The sequence below is a fragment of the Asterias rubens genome, chromosome 1, assembly GCF_902459465.1.
Source record: "Asterias rubens chromosome 1, eAstRub1.3, whole genome shotgun sequence".
NCBI classification, from domain to species: Eukaryota; Metazoa; Echinodermata; class Asteroidea; order Forcipulatida; family Asteriidae; genus Asterias; species Asterias rubens.
This window is the reverse complement of record NC_047062.1, coordinates 9797432-9812656: the sequence shown is the minus strand read 5'-3', so window position 1 is coordinate 9812656 and position 15225 is coordinate 9797432. Positions and strand designations below refer to the sequence as shown.

At 40.3% G+C, this 15225-nt stretch overlaps 1 protein-coding gene across 9 annotated transcripts in view; it reads right to left on the bottom strand.

Annotated features, from left to right (window-relative positions):
- Positions 1-15225, bottom strand: part of LOC117307447 (centrosomal protein of 170 kDa-like) — a 37286-nt gene continuing 22061 nt past the window's right edge. For 6 of the 9 annotated variants that reach the window (XM_033792217.1, XM_033792203.1, XM_033792234.1 and 3 more), the window contains 14 exons: positions 13546-13578; positions 11713-11845; positions 10846-10989; positions 9869-10260; positions 9300-9414; positions 8111-8562; positions 6018-7618; positions 5398-5737; positions 4769-4786; positions 2700-2823; positions 1995-2077; positions 1298-1383; positions 648-787; positions 1-302 (listed from right to left, as the gene is read on the bottom strand). In XM_033792217.1, the coding sequence (XP_033648108.1) occupies positions 106-302; positions 648-787; positions 1298-1383; positions 1995-2077; positions 2700-2823; positions 4769-4786; positions 5398-5737; positions 6018-7618; positions 8111-8562; positions 9300-9414; positions 9869-10260; positions 10846-10989; positions 11713-11845; positions 13546-13578 (3858 nt within the window). In that variant the 3' untranslated portion in view covers positions 1-105. The remainder of the gene's footprint in view (positions 303-647; positions 788-1297; positions 1384-1994; positions 2078-2699; positions 2824-4768; positions 4787-5397; positions 5738-6017; positions 7619-8110; positions 8563-9299; positions 9415-9868; positions 10261-10845; positions 10990-11712; positions 11846-13545; positions 13579-15225) is intronic. The other 3 variants (XM_033768198.1, XM_033768206.1, XM_033768191.1) reach the window with 2 other exon arrangements.

Here is a 15225-nt window from a genome sequence, read left to right as displayed (position 1 = left end):
TGTGTATATGTTGAGATACACCAAGTGAGAATACTGGTCTTCAACAATTACCAATAGTGTCCAGTGCCTTTTAAGGATGTAAAGACAAAACCTCTCTTCAACCATCTAGAGGTAATACTCCGACTCATCACTCCTTGCAGATCTTGGCGTTTCTGCAGGGCTTGGTTTACTCCATGGTTGTGTCTTGGATCCATTGCCTTGCATGGAGGAATCACTGATGTACTGACGTCGTATCTGGGCTGCTGGGGTGAGCTGCTGTGGTAGTTGTATCTCTTCACGGGGGTCGATCATTTCATTGATTTCTAAAACAGAGTAAAGAAATGTGATACTTACTGTGTCCACTCTCTCCTATGCGAGTCTCACAATATTTCATAATTATTGTTTCTGGTGTAAATCCATATCTCCCGAGTGTATTCGGCTAGAGACCCTCCTAAACACTCCACTCTATTGTAAATTAACACCCCAATGCTTGGACTCTGTAAGATTGGTACACATGACCCAGTTTCATATTCCATAATTTTAGTGATGGAAATTTTCAGCAAACTACTGAATGTCTTACCAGTAAGTCTCTTCTCCAGCAGTTTTATATTCCATAATTTAGAGAGGAATGGTTTAGCAACACAGGAGCAAACTACTGAATATCTTACCAGTTAGTCTTTTCTCCAGCTGTCTCATATTCCGTAAGATAGTAGCTATCTCCTTATTGTGAGTCTTCAATAACGGTGACTCTGTATCTTTCAGGACGAGGGCTAGCTCTGCATCAGTGGCATTAGGAGATTGAAGTTTCCTGCAGAGAAACAAACGCACCTTTTATTGCAACAAAAGTAGTTCTAGATAACGAGAAGAATTGTCTTGAAAATTAGGGATATTTATAAGTAATGTTAACAGTAAGCACCTCATGCCATATCAATTCATCATCAAATATTTGTAGAGTGTCATCTATCTAGATTTCCACTGCGAAGCGCTTATAGTGAAGTGAGGAGAAATTTAACCACAAAATCGTCACAGAATGTTATGTGGAGATGAAAATTGCAGTGGACTAATTTTAAGCAGTTTCAAAGAGACAAGTCTTCAACTGGCTTCAGGAGTCAAGTGAGCTTAGTTGATAGGGGAGATCGATCCAAAGCTTTGGTGTTTAAAATGTAAAAATCCTATATAACACCTTCATCAATGCTTGCATGTACATGTATGACATACATGTACTATAAGTGTTATACACCAGCAAAGAAACAAAATACCTGGAAGGGTTTACATTTGAGGTGTTGGAGCCTCAAATGGTCGAGTGTTGTCAACTTACTTGAGTTTGTAAGCCACTTTATCGGAAGCGTCCTTGAGTTTGATGGATAGGTGACTTATTGAGGACATCACCAGCATGTCAAAGGACTGAAATAAACAAAGAACCAGATAAAGTGTTAAATGGAAGTTGTGAGCATTGTATTTATTGTTAACATGTAAAAACAAAAACCCAATAATACTGAGTTCTTATATACATGTTGCGCTTTGTTCACAGCAATCTCCGTTTGAAGTATAATTCCTGATCCTTTGTAGCACAGGAACACCGGGTGGACCCTTTCTCTTTATAATAAATGTTTACTCCCACTCATACTCGATGACAAAAACTTGTAACAGGAAAGAATCATATATAGAAAGGTTTGCGGTAACACCATGTAATGAATATCTCTAATGAGTTGGGGTGGTTCTAAAAAGAACCGTTGCGGTTTCAACAAGAGTTTCTGGAGAATGCAGGAAAGAATAAATTATACAGTTTTAGCACATGTAACTCCAGCTTGTGTTCTCAATATTTTTTACGTTTTACAATATTTTTTTTCAACAGTACTATACAAGGCAATGTATTAAAAAAAGTTGTCACTGCTTTATAAGAAGTTTTAACCTGTACAATTTTAAGTAGGAGCTTCAATGCATGAGGGGCTGCACGTTTATAGCCAGGTGGCAGCAACTTGTGCAGTAACAACTTTACAAGACAACAAACCTACCTCCGGTTTACTCCACTGTTTATGTTTGAGGGAGATAGGAGGGCTTCCTGGTTTGGCCAACACTGGAGTCTGAGAATATAAACCTGTCAAACAAACCAACAACGTCCTCAGTTAAAACATTTCACAGGTTCTCTTTCGTGTGTACCTTTCTCAAATATAAAAAATGTGATTGGAGTCAAACTGTGATCTCTTACAAAATATTTTAAGAATTTGTTTTCAAGATCGTTTTGCCTGTAAGATGGCAGGGTGATGACGTCAATGCATAATTTCTCGACACTTTCTTTCTTTCTTCCTTCCTAGTGCAGCCTTCATGATTGAAGACAGTCGTGCTGTCAGACAAATGGGGCGAACCCTTTCTCTTTGCGATAAGTGTGTCTTTTACGTGCATTGATATTTTTTTATAACAACACCTGGGACCAACAGCTTTACTTCCCATCCAAAAGGACAAAGCAATGGTTAAGTGTGATGCTTATAAAAGGACACAAGTGTCACGACCGGGACTCAAACCCACACTCTGCTGATCAGACGGTGGAGCTTGAGTTCGTTGCTCTTAAATGCCCGATCACGACACTTCCACACTTTCACTTTGTTGTAATGGAAGAGAAACTCCTGTATACTCCACATGGCTATTCAACTTTTTACCGAATTACGGAGCGATTCTACACTTCAAATCATGACAATTATCATGCTGGTTAGTGGCTTTACCTTCGGCGATGTTGTTGCTGACTGACGTAGAGCGTTGTAATGGCTGTTTGTAGTTCTCAGTCTGTCTCTGGTTGTTAGAGTTCACACCAACGGTATCCTCTGAGAATATCTCATCCATCATCCTCTGTGTTAAGTTAAATATGCATATTGAATTTTTCTGATAATTTTTCTGGTTATCTCTCAAAATTGAGACTTTGATACACTAGAGGACAGCAGACATATACCATGTATACAGTGTCAATTTGTAGTATTAATGTAATTCTGTCTACACCAAGGCAATGACCAGGGGGGCATGAAGGCAATCGCCTTTAATGCCTTTGTGCAATGTAGTATCAGGCCTGAGTCAACTTTTTCAGGCAACTTGGAGTTAACCGATTACAGTGCATGCTACAGGAACACTTTGATAGTACTGTGTAATGTTTCCAACATTGTCTTACGATTCCCAAGAATAGTATGTGAACTTTCATGTGTACCTTTTCAAGCACAGTGAATTTACCTGGTACATCTGCTGTTACGTGGGTTACCTGGAGATTTCTTGTATATCCAAGATTTTTGTTTGATTTCTTTTTTAAACCATACCATTTTCCTTGTATTATTTGTCAGTTAAAAAGAGGTATTACCCCAATATTCAGTTGTGATTTTTATTTAAATAAAGGGTTTCCAAATAAGCCATTATCCAACCACACTGACTGGCTACTACTGACGTTTTAGCAACAGCAACACCCATCTTATGGGAAATGAAATGTTTAGATTAAATTCAAGAGCAAACTGATAATGTACTGTACATACATGTAGCCTTTAAACTTCTGGGAACCTAAGCAGTCCCCTCACCCCACACCACTGTGACTAAACAGGCCACACATAGCATTTCCCCAACACTGCCACCAACCACTGCTCATGTACAACCAACTTTAAATCTTTGTGAAACCCTGTCATTACATACATGTACAGCTTCAGTGTTTAGAAACAATTGTGGAAGGCAAGAAATAACATGTAAACTGATTACCAACCAAAATGAACGGTAACAAAATAGTGATAATTGCCAGACTGTTGACCGTCCTTCCGAAAGGTTAAATCTGCCATATTGTTTTTAGAGACACTTTTGATGAATAAATGCTAGTAGAAAACACAATGTAGATTAACCACTGTTAACTACCTCTTAAGATTTCCTCAAAGGTTAAATCTCATGCAGAAATGACCAAGCACTGTCTACCAAAAATAAAATGAAAAGACAGACAAATATTGTGCTGTATAAATCAGTAGTTGGATACAAAACCTCAAAAAGCAATCAATTTAAACACTAGGCAAATAAGCCAATTACAAAAGCACAAACATTATCTCCAGACAAAGCTACATATACATGTACAAGGGGTTTTTAAGGATCCACAAACCAAACAATCACAATAGCAATTTATGGACAACAAAACTGTTATTAAAGTAAACATTGCAGAAATGGGTGCGGATTGATCAAAAACATCAAAGTACTCCACCAAAAAATAAAATACCAACTAAAAGACATAGATACATTAAGAATCTTCTTGACCCCAAATAAATGTACATTAACCACCAAAGACATTTAGGGGATAAAAACAATTAAAGGGAATTGTAAACTTGTAAACATTTAGTGGATTGATTTGAACCTACTTTGAGTTGAGTAACAAGCAAAATGAGATTACTTTGGGGCTAATTAGTGTATTGAACTGTTAATTGTGTGCATTCTTTTGATCCCGTTTGAGGGGCAAGGTGGAGCAAGGGGGGGGGGGGGAGGAGCAAGCAAGGGTTCGGAGCGTGGGCTTTCACTCCCTTCAATCCCCCCTGGTTCACCAATGATTCGGACCACTTTGTATACGTTTGTACACTGCACTTTGTTGTTGCGCTTATTTGCAATCTTGGTGCAGTGGTTCAGACAAAGGAAAATGCATGCAGATTATATTACAAATCATACAACGACTTGACCAAAGGTGGGGATACATACGTGTACTCTACCAACGGGACACTGTACAATTGAATCATGTCTAATGACAGCGATGCAACACCATTAAGGATTGTATTGGTTTGGATTTACTTACCACAAAATGAAAGAGAATCTGTGTGTAGGAACCACACATAATACAGTAAGATATTGAGTGGAAATTAACACCATTGTAAAGGCAATAACCAGAATTATTCTTTATCCCCGATGCAAAATTAAAATCTATTATGTTGTTGCAATACCTGCTGCTAAAAATATGGAATTCGAACTACCTCTAGGCAACAGGCTTGATCGACGGTCTAGTGGTAAGACATCTGCTCTAGCATGGTGAAGGTCATGGGTTCAAATCTCACCTAAGTATTATGCCTGTGGATTTTTTTCTCAAGATTAGGGAAAGTACTAATATATGTGTACAGTGCTTAATAAACAGTGGTTTAAGGATAAACAAATCAATTATTCTTATGTCCGATGCAACTACTGGAGTGGTATTTACAAAACTGTAAGTTTTACTTTGAAAAGGCAAAAAATGTATAGGCTTTGTCTTATTTCATTAAAAATTATTCCAAACCCCTCAAAAACTGAGTATGCAAACCCTTTAAGTTTTGGCACCACAATAAAAGCAAATCACAGTACTGCAATAAATCAAACAACCAAAACAGGTTTCAACCAATTCTCAGGCATGTCAGAGAGTAAGTTATTTAAGTTTGTAATGTTAAAACCTCGTACCTCATCTTTGGGTATGTTTTCCATGGCCATTCCGAAGGCCCCTTCCCCTTTGGCCAGCCGCTGTAAGCTCTGAGCAAGGGAGTTGCTAGCCTGGGCGATATCATCACCGTTCCTCAGCTCGTGCTGAGAGCGGGACACACTGCCCCTCAACTGCTGCATGGAAACGGTCTTCTGCTGGGGTGCAGTGGTGCTGCTGTTACTGCGAGGCTTGTAGTGGTTGTAGATTGGCGCTGACTTAATGCTGCTCTCATCGGCGCTGGATAGCGAAGAATGGCGACCTGTGACAGATCTGATGTAGGCGTTGATATTTTCACTTTCATCTGCGGGTGGTTCTTTGTACCTTTAAATACAAATTGTGTTCACTTTTATCAAACAATACACTCAGTTTGAATTCTTGACAAAAGAAAATATGTACTTTAGTTCACAATGACCCATCCCAATGGAGCTATTGCATTGCCAATAATACTGATTTTAAACGATTTGGTCGAACTAGTTTGTTTTATGAATACCACACCTTGCACAGACTCTGATAGATGTAAGATGAAAATAATTCAAGGGAGCTAAAGGTAGGAATTGATATTCAACTTGCTATTTGTATATCTTCTACATCAAAGTCTTACCTTCTCCAAGTTCCAGTTGAGGCTTTCTTGACAGGCGATGCATCTGAGGAGCTCTGAGACAACTTTCTCGAAGCAGTTGTCGTGGACGTCCTAGCGGATGAAGTTGTTGATGAGTTTTGAGTTTTACCCATGATTCTAGAGCTCATTTCACCGGCATTCGTCTTTGGTTCTCTGAGAGACTGGCTGCGAGCGTGTTGAGCGATCTGTCCACCTAGACTCACTTCGCTCCTCGGTGTCTGATCACTGCTACGACTGCTCAGCCTTTGTCTACCAGTGTCAATCCTCGCACCGGTTGTTTTTGTCCTGGCGTGCATATCCTTCGGACTCTGGCAACGACCGTTGTCCTTCTGGAGGCTGGATCGTCGAAGCATGGATGGGTTTCTGGAGCTGCTCATATCGGACATGCTTGAGCTGGGGCTGATGATGTCCTGCTGCTCTGGACCGGGAGAATCCTTGCCGTCAAAGCGAGATTTACGCAACATAGTGCTTCTGGTCTGCCTAGGCTTGCTAAGGTTAGCTTTGATCTTCCTGATGATCTTGGGGCTGGTATCCCGGCTATCCGACTCCTTGGGAGTTTTACGGCCAGTCACGCGTCCTGTTGGTAATGAGGCAGACAGGCTGGTGTTACGACGGAAAGAGGCCGAGTCCATGGAATCGCTCATGCAATCTGAGGCGGCAGACGAGTCTTTGTTTTTAGAAGATTGTGGCGTTTTCTCAGTGCGTTTGTATCTCACAGGTTGGGATAAACGGTTCCAGATGCTTCCCTTTTTGCTCTTAGAATCCGGTGTTTTTGTGTCACTGCTCTTGGATTGTGCATTTCTGTCCTCGCTACTCCTCTTACCTTGATATCCCGAGGGTGGAAGACTCGCTTGGTTACCCCTCTGAGGGTAAGTATTCCCAAGAGACCCAACCACACCAACACAACTAGTGGAATCCAAGTCCGTGTCAATATCCCCGTCGAATGAGCGATGGGAGTAGTCATAAGACTCTGAGAGCTCCGGTGATGGTGTCGATTCCTTACGACCACGCATCCTCATCTCAAGATTCTTAACAAATGTTTCTGTGTCCTTGAGTAGTAAATCAGTATCCATAGATACCTCTGTGTTTAAGTCCAATCCATCGTCATCATGCGATTGTCTGAGATCTATATCTGCTCTGCTGATTGATACCGTTGGATTCACTTCTGAGGGTCGAGTTCCCCATGGGGGCGAAATTACTTCCTTCGTTGTGGTCTCTGGGTTCCTTGGACTATAAAAAGCACTTGAGGGTGACTGCCTGATGCCGTTGGTTCGTGGGGAGTCGTCCAAACTGGTCGAGTGGGGTAAGTGTTGGTCTCCCCTCTCTGGAGGAGTTGTCGGCAAGAGGCGTTTTCCGCCAGACCTCCTTGGAGGAGGTTTAGGGGCGGCTGATTGGGCATGATCCTGGGTATGGTTCTTGTACTCTTCGCCAACACCGTGATCCCTTGGACTATGTGAATTGGTACCCTGAATGTATTTGCCGTGTTCATGGGTAGGTTTGGGGTTGTCTTTATTCGCTAGGACGGCCCATTGTCGTACCCAGGCCGGGGTAGTAGAAGAAGACCCTGTTGCAGGTGGCTTTGGCTAAAATAAGTATACAGAAAAATAAATTATGACCTTTTTACCGTTTTGTCACAACTTCACTATAAAAAGAGATATTTACGCACCGCAACCCTGCACCAAAGTTGTACATAACTGAAACTTGTCAATCTTCAATGTACACAAAAACCTAAATGCACTGAGGTACAGCATTATTGCACTGATCCCTCCCAATGCAACATACCAGGCTATAACAAAATCAACTTACAATAATGTTTGCAATGATGAAATGAAATAAGCCCGATAGACCCTTTGACATCACAAACCCAAACAGTGCACTCACTGAGGTCAAAGGGAGGCATATCAGTGGTACAGTATGGTGCGCACATTTGCATTGTTTGACCTTGTTCTTGGCAAGAATGGATCTATTTTATTGAGGGGGACTGCATGTTGGCGAAATTTAGTAAGTAATGAGAATCATATAAACAACTTGGAAGAATTTAAAAGTTTTCCTACAAGTTTTTGACAAAATCTTACCTGAAAGGATGCATGTGCATCTGACGGTTTAACACTTTCTTGCCCATTAGGCTTTCCATACTCCTGATCCAAATATCTATTGATATCCACCTGTTGTGTATGGACAGCCTCTGCAGTTACAGCCTCCTCTTCGATCTCCCCATCGCCGACATCCTTATCGGTGTCTTCATCACTGCCCTGCCTGGTGTCCATGCTCGCATCCACCCCAAACACCTCATCGATCTTCGACCGTGCCTCCAGGACTTCTTTAGACTGGTCCTCACTCTCAATGGTATAGGTCCCTGACTCGCTCACATTGTCCCCATTCTGGTTTTCCTCTGCCTCGCTTCTGTGGTGGCCGCCGCCAAGAGATGAGCGCGACATAACGGGGCCTGATTTGGATGTCGTCGGTTGTCGAGGAGAAACAAGTGGTCGTACCTTTAACTGCTTTGAGGAGTCAACTTTACTGGCTTCTGTTAGTAACGACAACAGAGACAAAGGCTTATTTAAATTGCATGCGAATTCTCTATTGACCATGGAGATGTGTGTCTTTTTTCCTCTATTGTTGCTATCGCACAAATCAGTTTGCGTCACCTTTATTGGAAGTATGAACCACCAAAACTCAGCAGTATTTAGATGAGTGGCTACAAACCAACACTAATGAAATCCGTTCTGGAATGTTCAGAGATATGATAGGCTATTGAAAAAAACCTGAAGTATAAGCACAAAGCGTGAACAAAGCTCGCGAGCGCGCAGTGTGAAATCTTGCGGGTACTATGCCTGCTTACATACATTTAACTTTGGGTTTGAAAGCCCTACTCTGCACACTGGGGTGTTCGATATGGTTTTATCTTCATTTTCTTATGAATTTAATCTGAGTTATAAAATGAAATTTATATTGTGGATTTCAGGTTAAAAAATTAGAAATACTTTGGATACTGGTTAAATTCGTACATAAATGCTGATGAATGTAAACACTTCATTTGAATACTTATCTACTACAAGAACGGTGTAGATTGCTGTTGGGGCTTATTTAAATTTGAGGGTGTTCCAATGCCATTTCCTTATCTTTGAAAGTATCTTTAGATGGGTAAATTTCTCACAGGTTTGGTATTGATATCACTTTATAATCACCGAGTTTTTAGATTAAATTTGTTTTCTAAATGTTCAAGAAAACAAAAACAGAAAATCTTGACTATGTTAATTTTACCTGAGTTATTGGCCGATCTGGAGTCACCCTGACCCACCTTGGGGCCCTTCTTGCCTGGTGAGGTGGCCCAGAGACTGTTGAGCTTTTGCACTGCTGATGGTGACACTCTTGGTGACTGTATAAGAAAAAATAACAATTAATAATGACAACATACATGTATGTATGCTTTCAAATTTGTTATGACCTCTTATACTGTGGAAATCTGATTTCAAACCTGTCTAAAATTACTAAATTTTGTTTTTACTCATAATATGAGTAGATTAAAAAAAAGAGTATTAGCGTTCAATGCAAGCTTTCAAGATCGTAATTTGGTAGTAAAATGTTCATGAACTAAATTATTATTTATCAAACATGGAAAAAAAATACTTGAATAAAAAGGAAACAGTTATGTATAAAGCACTGTACACTCAAATTCTGTAAAAAAAAAAAAAAAAACACAGTCAAATCACCTGGCACCTGGGTGGAATTCAAACCCACAACAACCGATTGCTTAGAGCTTAACTACAAATCAAGTAGAGTTTATCGGTATTCAAGTAAGATTCAATGATAGTCCAGATGAATCCTCTCACCTGATAACTATCTGGATCATCACCATAACTCTTCTTCATCTTCCTCTCGGCTTTTCTACCCTCGACGATCTTCGTGCTCTCCTCGATTTTATTCTTGACCGTCGCCGGCACAAACTCGCTCAGACTCTCGTTCATGGACATCTTGGGAGCGTCTTCCTTAGCGTTGAACTCGATGGTGAAGCCGACGTGTTTCTCTGAGGCCGACACCAGCGTGACCTCGGTGTGCTCGGGGGTGGTGGTAGGAGCACGTTTACTTGGGGTGGTCGGGTTGAGATCTGTTGGGCGACGGGTGTACATATGAATGGGAATGTCTCTTTCTGCTTCGTTTAGGGGAAGCTTTGTGGGTCGTTCCAGTTGTTTAACGTTGCTGGTGCTTGACGTTGAGTGCATATCTACGTTTGATGACAATTGAATAATAATGTTAGAAAGTCTACAATACACAAGTCTTCTTGAAGTAACGATATCAACTTGCTTTTGAAGTTGACAATGTTTCACTCCTTGTGGATTTTATAAGAATAAAAAAAACAATACTAATAATCTGGAAACCTAATCATCGTTACTTGCAGCTGTCAAACTGAATCGCGAAGGCCAGCTTGCAACGTGTTCAAGCTACTGGCATGCAAGGATGCCTTTGGCAGCCAGTCACATAGACCCATACGACCACGGAGCACAGTCAGAGATCAAAAGTGTTTGATAGTTCCGGAGAGTGGAAAACCAAAGGCTCAGGAACATACCCATGTGGCATAGGGGATGACCAATACACAGATGGCCCTAGCCAGGAATCGAACCTGGGCCACATTGGTGGGAGGCTAGCGCTTTATGCACTAGCCAACCATGCCATTCCAATCCACTTATAGTCATGTATAATTCTTCTAGTCTTTGTAACATTTCCAGCTAGTTAGCCAACCAAATGAAACCATTCAACTGAGAATGACATCGAATGGTCAGGAGGATTTTAATAAATTGGTCACTATTACCTTTCCCATTGGATGTGTATGTGTCGCTCCTCTGTCTTGAGTCCTCCTCTTTCTCCTCCATAAACTCCTCCCCTTCCAATCGGTCATCTTGACCCCACCATGCTGGCTGACCATAGAGAGCAGACGGTGGGGAAGTCACTGAATCTACAACAATCATCAAAATATGTCAACAATCTTAACGATATCATCCTTGTATCTGGGATAACAAAAATAAAGATGAAATATAGTTTGGTTTAAATTCCCTGCGTCTATGTATGATGTATGATGTACGATGAAGCACTGTATATAGATGTTATGCATGATGTTACAGGAATACGGCGGCCTCTCTCAGACATTAAAAGACAGTAGCCTGGTTCCCTGTCTTTATATACAAGGATAAAGATAGCCACTGGTCTTACATGCCCAACGATATCAATGGACATGGTGGATAAACTTACAGTGATGTAAGCTTTCAATTTATGCGTTGGGAAAAAAGCAATCCGAGGTTTGATTTGAAACCTTAACATTCCGCACTCTGAAGCAAAAGTCCAAACTGACTGGCAGCACCCTGAAATCTGCAGAACTACTTCAAGGCTTTCAAACTGTTTCTTAATTGTGGCATCACAACCCTCCCTTTAAATGCAAAAGCCCTTAGTGTCGTTGCCTAGAGACCCTCTCGTATCCTCAAAAATACTCCACGGACTCCGATAAGATTGGTATGTCTACGATAACCAATTGTTATACCGGTCTACAGTTACCATATATCCAACAGAGTCAGACAACTTCCTGATGAGGGATTTGCAGGATTTGGGAGCATTAGTTTTTAAGTATCTGTAGCACTCAGTAAGCCTAGCTACTGTAGAGGATCAGGACGACTTGGTAGTATACCTTGTTTAGGCAGTGACGTCTTACTATGAGAAGACATGCTGCTGTTGTTTTCCAATGCAGCATTTGCTCTATGCTCGTACTGATGAGATGCATGGTGCTCGTCATGCCTGGTGTGTGGTCGGGTCAGATACGCCTGCACAAGAGAGATTTAACCATATCAGCAAATGAAAATGTGTGAATTTTAGGTTGTAATTATAAATCCTTTTTTTTTGGAGAGCATACTGGCCAGAAGGGTTCATGGGATTCTGCCCCTATTGTAAAGTTACATGATATTCAATGGTCAGACAGTAGGAGGGTTGACTGTGTACCTTGAGATGAGTTCACCACATATGTACATACTACTGCTGGTGCACAGCGTACCTATCACTCAAAACGGTGATATTGAATAGTTAGACAGTAGGAGGGTTGACTGTGTACCATGTAGATGAATTCACCACATTACATACTACTGCTGGTGCACAGCAGTTCTATCACTCAAAACCATGTGGATGATATTGAATGGTCAGACAGTAGGAGGGTTGACTGTGTACCATGTAGATGAGTTCACCACATTACATACTACTGCTGGTGCACAGCGTATCTATCACTCAAAACGATGTGGATTGAATGGATAGACAGTAGTAGGGTTGACTGTGTACTATGTAGATGAATTCACCACATTACATACTACTGCTGGTGCACAGCAGTTCTATCACTCAAAACCATTTGGATGATATTGAATGGTCAGACAGTAGGAGGGTTGACTGTGTACCATGTAGATGAATTCACCACATTACATACTACTGCTGGTGCACAGCGTATCTATCACTCAAAACGATGTGGATTGAATGGATAGACAGTAGTAGGGTTGACTGTGTACTATGTAGATGAATTCACCACATACTGCTGGTGCACAGCATATCTATCACTTAAAATGATGATGTTGAATGGTGTAAGACAGTAGTAGGGTTGACTGTGTACCGTGTAGATGCATTTAACACATCACTTCAAACTACTGGCTTGCACAGCATGTCTATCATTTAAAACCATTGAATGGTTGGACGATAAGAGAGTTGACTGTGTACAATGAATATGCATTTACCAAATGACATCATACTGCTGGCTTGCATAGTTTATTATTCGAAACCACATTTGAACGGTCAGACAGTGGGGAAATTTTTAGTGAAGATACATTAATAATACAATCTCCTTAAATTCCAGTTAGGATAAAACCTAGCGAACATAACAGTGAAGATTGCCCTTGGCAAATAAACTCACTGACCAGTATCATAAGGGAAATGGTATGCAGTTATGAGCAACTGACATTTCTTACTGGTACCTGTATTGTTCAAACTTCAAACTTCATTTAATACTTATATTTGCACTTGATGAGCTATTAAAAGATGCACTAATAAGGTCAGGCTAGTTATATAACGGTCTTCTTTGTTGTTTCTTTTTGTTTTGTTTTAACTTGCTGTGTGTCATGGTCGAGCAATCTAGCACGCACATTGGACTCAAGTTCTGATGGCTCAGTAATTAGAGTGTGGGTTCACATCCTGCTCAAGCTGCTTGCGCCTTGGGCAAGACATTAAGTTATTATAAAAGTCATTGATGTTAATGATTCGCATCCTGTAGGCCAGTTTGGCCGCATACTCCAAATGCGTTGAGATGGTTTAATGAATGCTTAAGGCCCAATGAACCACGGTGTTAAAGGCCCTTTAATACAACTTTGATAATAAACTATGACTAATAACTGCCCCTGTAGTATTAACTATTTCTATTATTGTTACTATTAATACTTCTATTTTTAACTACAACAAAATGAAACGGACGAAAAGACAACATTGAACTTACACCCGAGTTTGTGGTGTCAGGCTCAATAATTTCCTGTGAATAAAAATTATGAAAGTAGTGGATTATTGAGGAATGAACTTGTGCACACATGCAATGGTTTTTAAACAAATTAAGTTTTATCAAATCTATGCATCGATATCAGAAAAAGTTTCAAAAAACAAATGAAAGTTGGTTTGAAATATGTCCAAAACGAAACGTCAATAAGTTGTCATTCTATTAACCAGATTTAGAATTTATCAGCATAGCTAGTTATTGTTTTTCGTGGACCCCTCCCCCACCCCCTCCCCAGGGATACTTTTTCTTTCCACTTAACATCTTCAAAAATGTCTTAGGTTTGTTTCATTCACTTTTGTTTTTTCAAATGTCTTTACATTTTTTATTGATCACCTGATAAAATGTATCTTGTTTTCTTTTATCAAGTAATAAACCAATAGGGAAACTGACTCAGGTTAAACTGTTTTAAAGACAAATTGACTAGATTGTGGGGTTTTGAACCTTTGATTTGCCATGGTGTACAACCCCTGTAAAAATGTTAGATCTGATATTTTGTTTACACCAATCCACTATGGATTGCCATTTTACGATGAGTGTTAATTTCGTTTTCTACACCAAGGGTGTCTTCAAACAAAGATGTTGAAGCAACTAAGATGCAAGCATCATGAGTTTATGCCTTCATGCTTTAAGATGTACGCAGGCATATGAATCCCCGTAATGACAGAAAACAGTTCAGAAACCAACCATAATGGATTGATCTAAATTAAAATACAGGCAGTTAGAATCCAAGCTTTCATGCATGTCATGCTGACAAATATTGATGCATGCAAACAGGTAAAACAGAGAGTACAAGAAAGTGAAGTGCGCATTGCAAAGGTTAGGGATAATACATATTCCACACCTTGCCTACACACAGACTAGAAACAATCAATATATTGAACATAAAATGTCTACCCAGTATTTAAAGGTTGGGTCAACTAAGAGGATTTATGGGCAAAATAATAAAGGAAGACGATAAAATTCATAAAAGTGAAAGTTTTAGCTGGATAGAGTGTCTACTTCACAGTATTTTCACAAGAATGTTGAATCTGTTCACATGTAGCGAGGTGACAGTGGGTCCAACATGGAACATCTCCTGCTGCAGCATTCACGAATGGACACCAACCCTCAGAAATGATTCATGCATCATTTATCAGAGTCAAATGTGATGGGGTAAAAAATTATCTATGTAAACCATACTTTGAAGGGAATACTTTAGCCCAACATAGTGTAAATACTATCAACAGCTGCAGTGTTTCTCACCAATTAAGTTTTTATGGACCATAAATTGTGGAGTATTTACCAATCTATGACCATTCCTTTAGACAAAGTCTGAGATTGGTACCACCTTGTTTGTATAAAGCCCTGTTCCCATTGGACTTAATTTGGGTAAACTAACCGAGCCAATGGGTAACTTACCCATTTTAAGTCCAATGCGAACAGCCCAGGAAGTTTTCCTCCCAGGTAACTTACCCGACCCAAATGGGTAGTTTAACCATGCCAAAGGTGCCCAGGAAGATTGACCCTGGTCAGTTTAACTGAGCCAGAAAGTCCAATGCGAACGCGACGACTCGGTTAAATCTCCCATCCGTCCGTGACCCGAAGAAGCTGACATGTTTTGTCATGGAAGAATAAGATTTTTGTGAT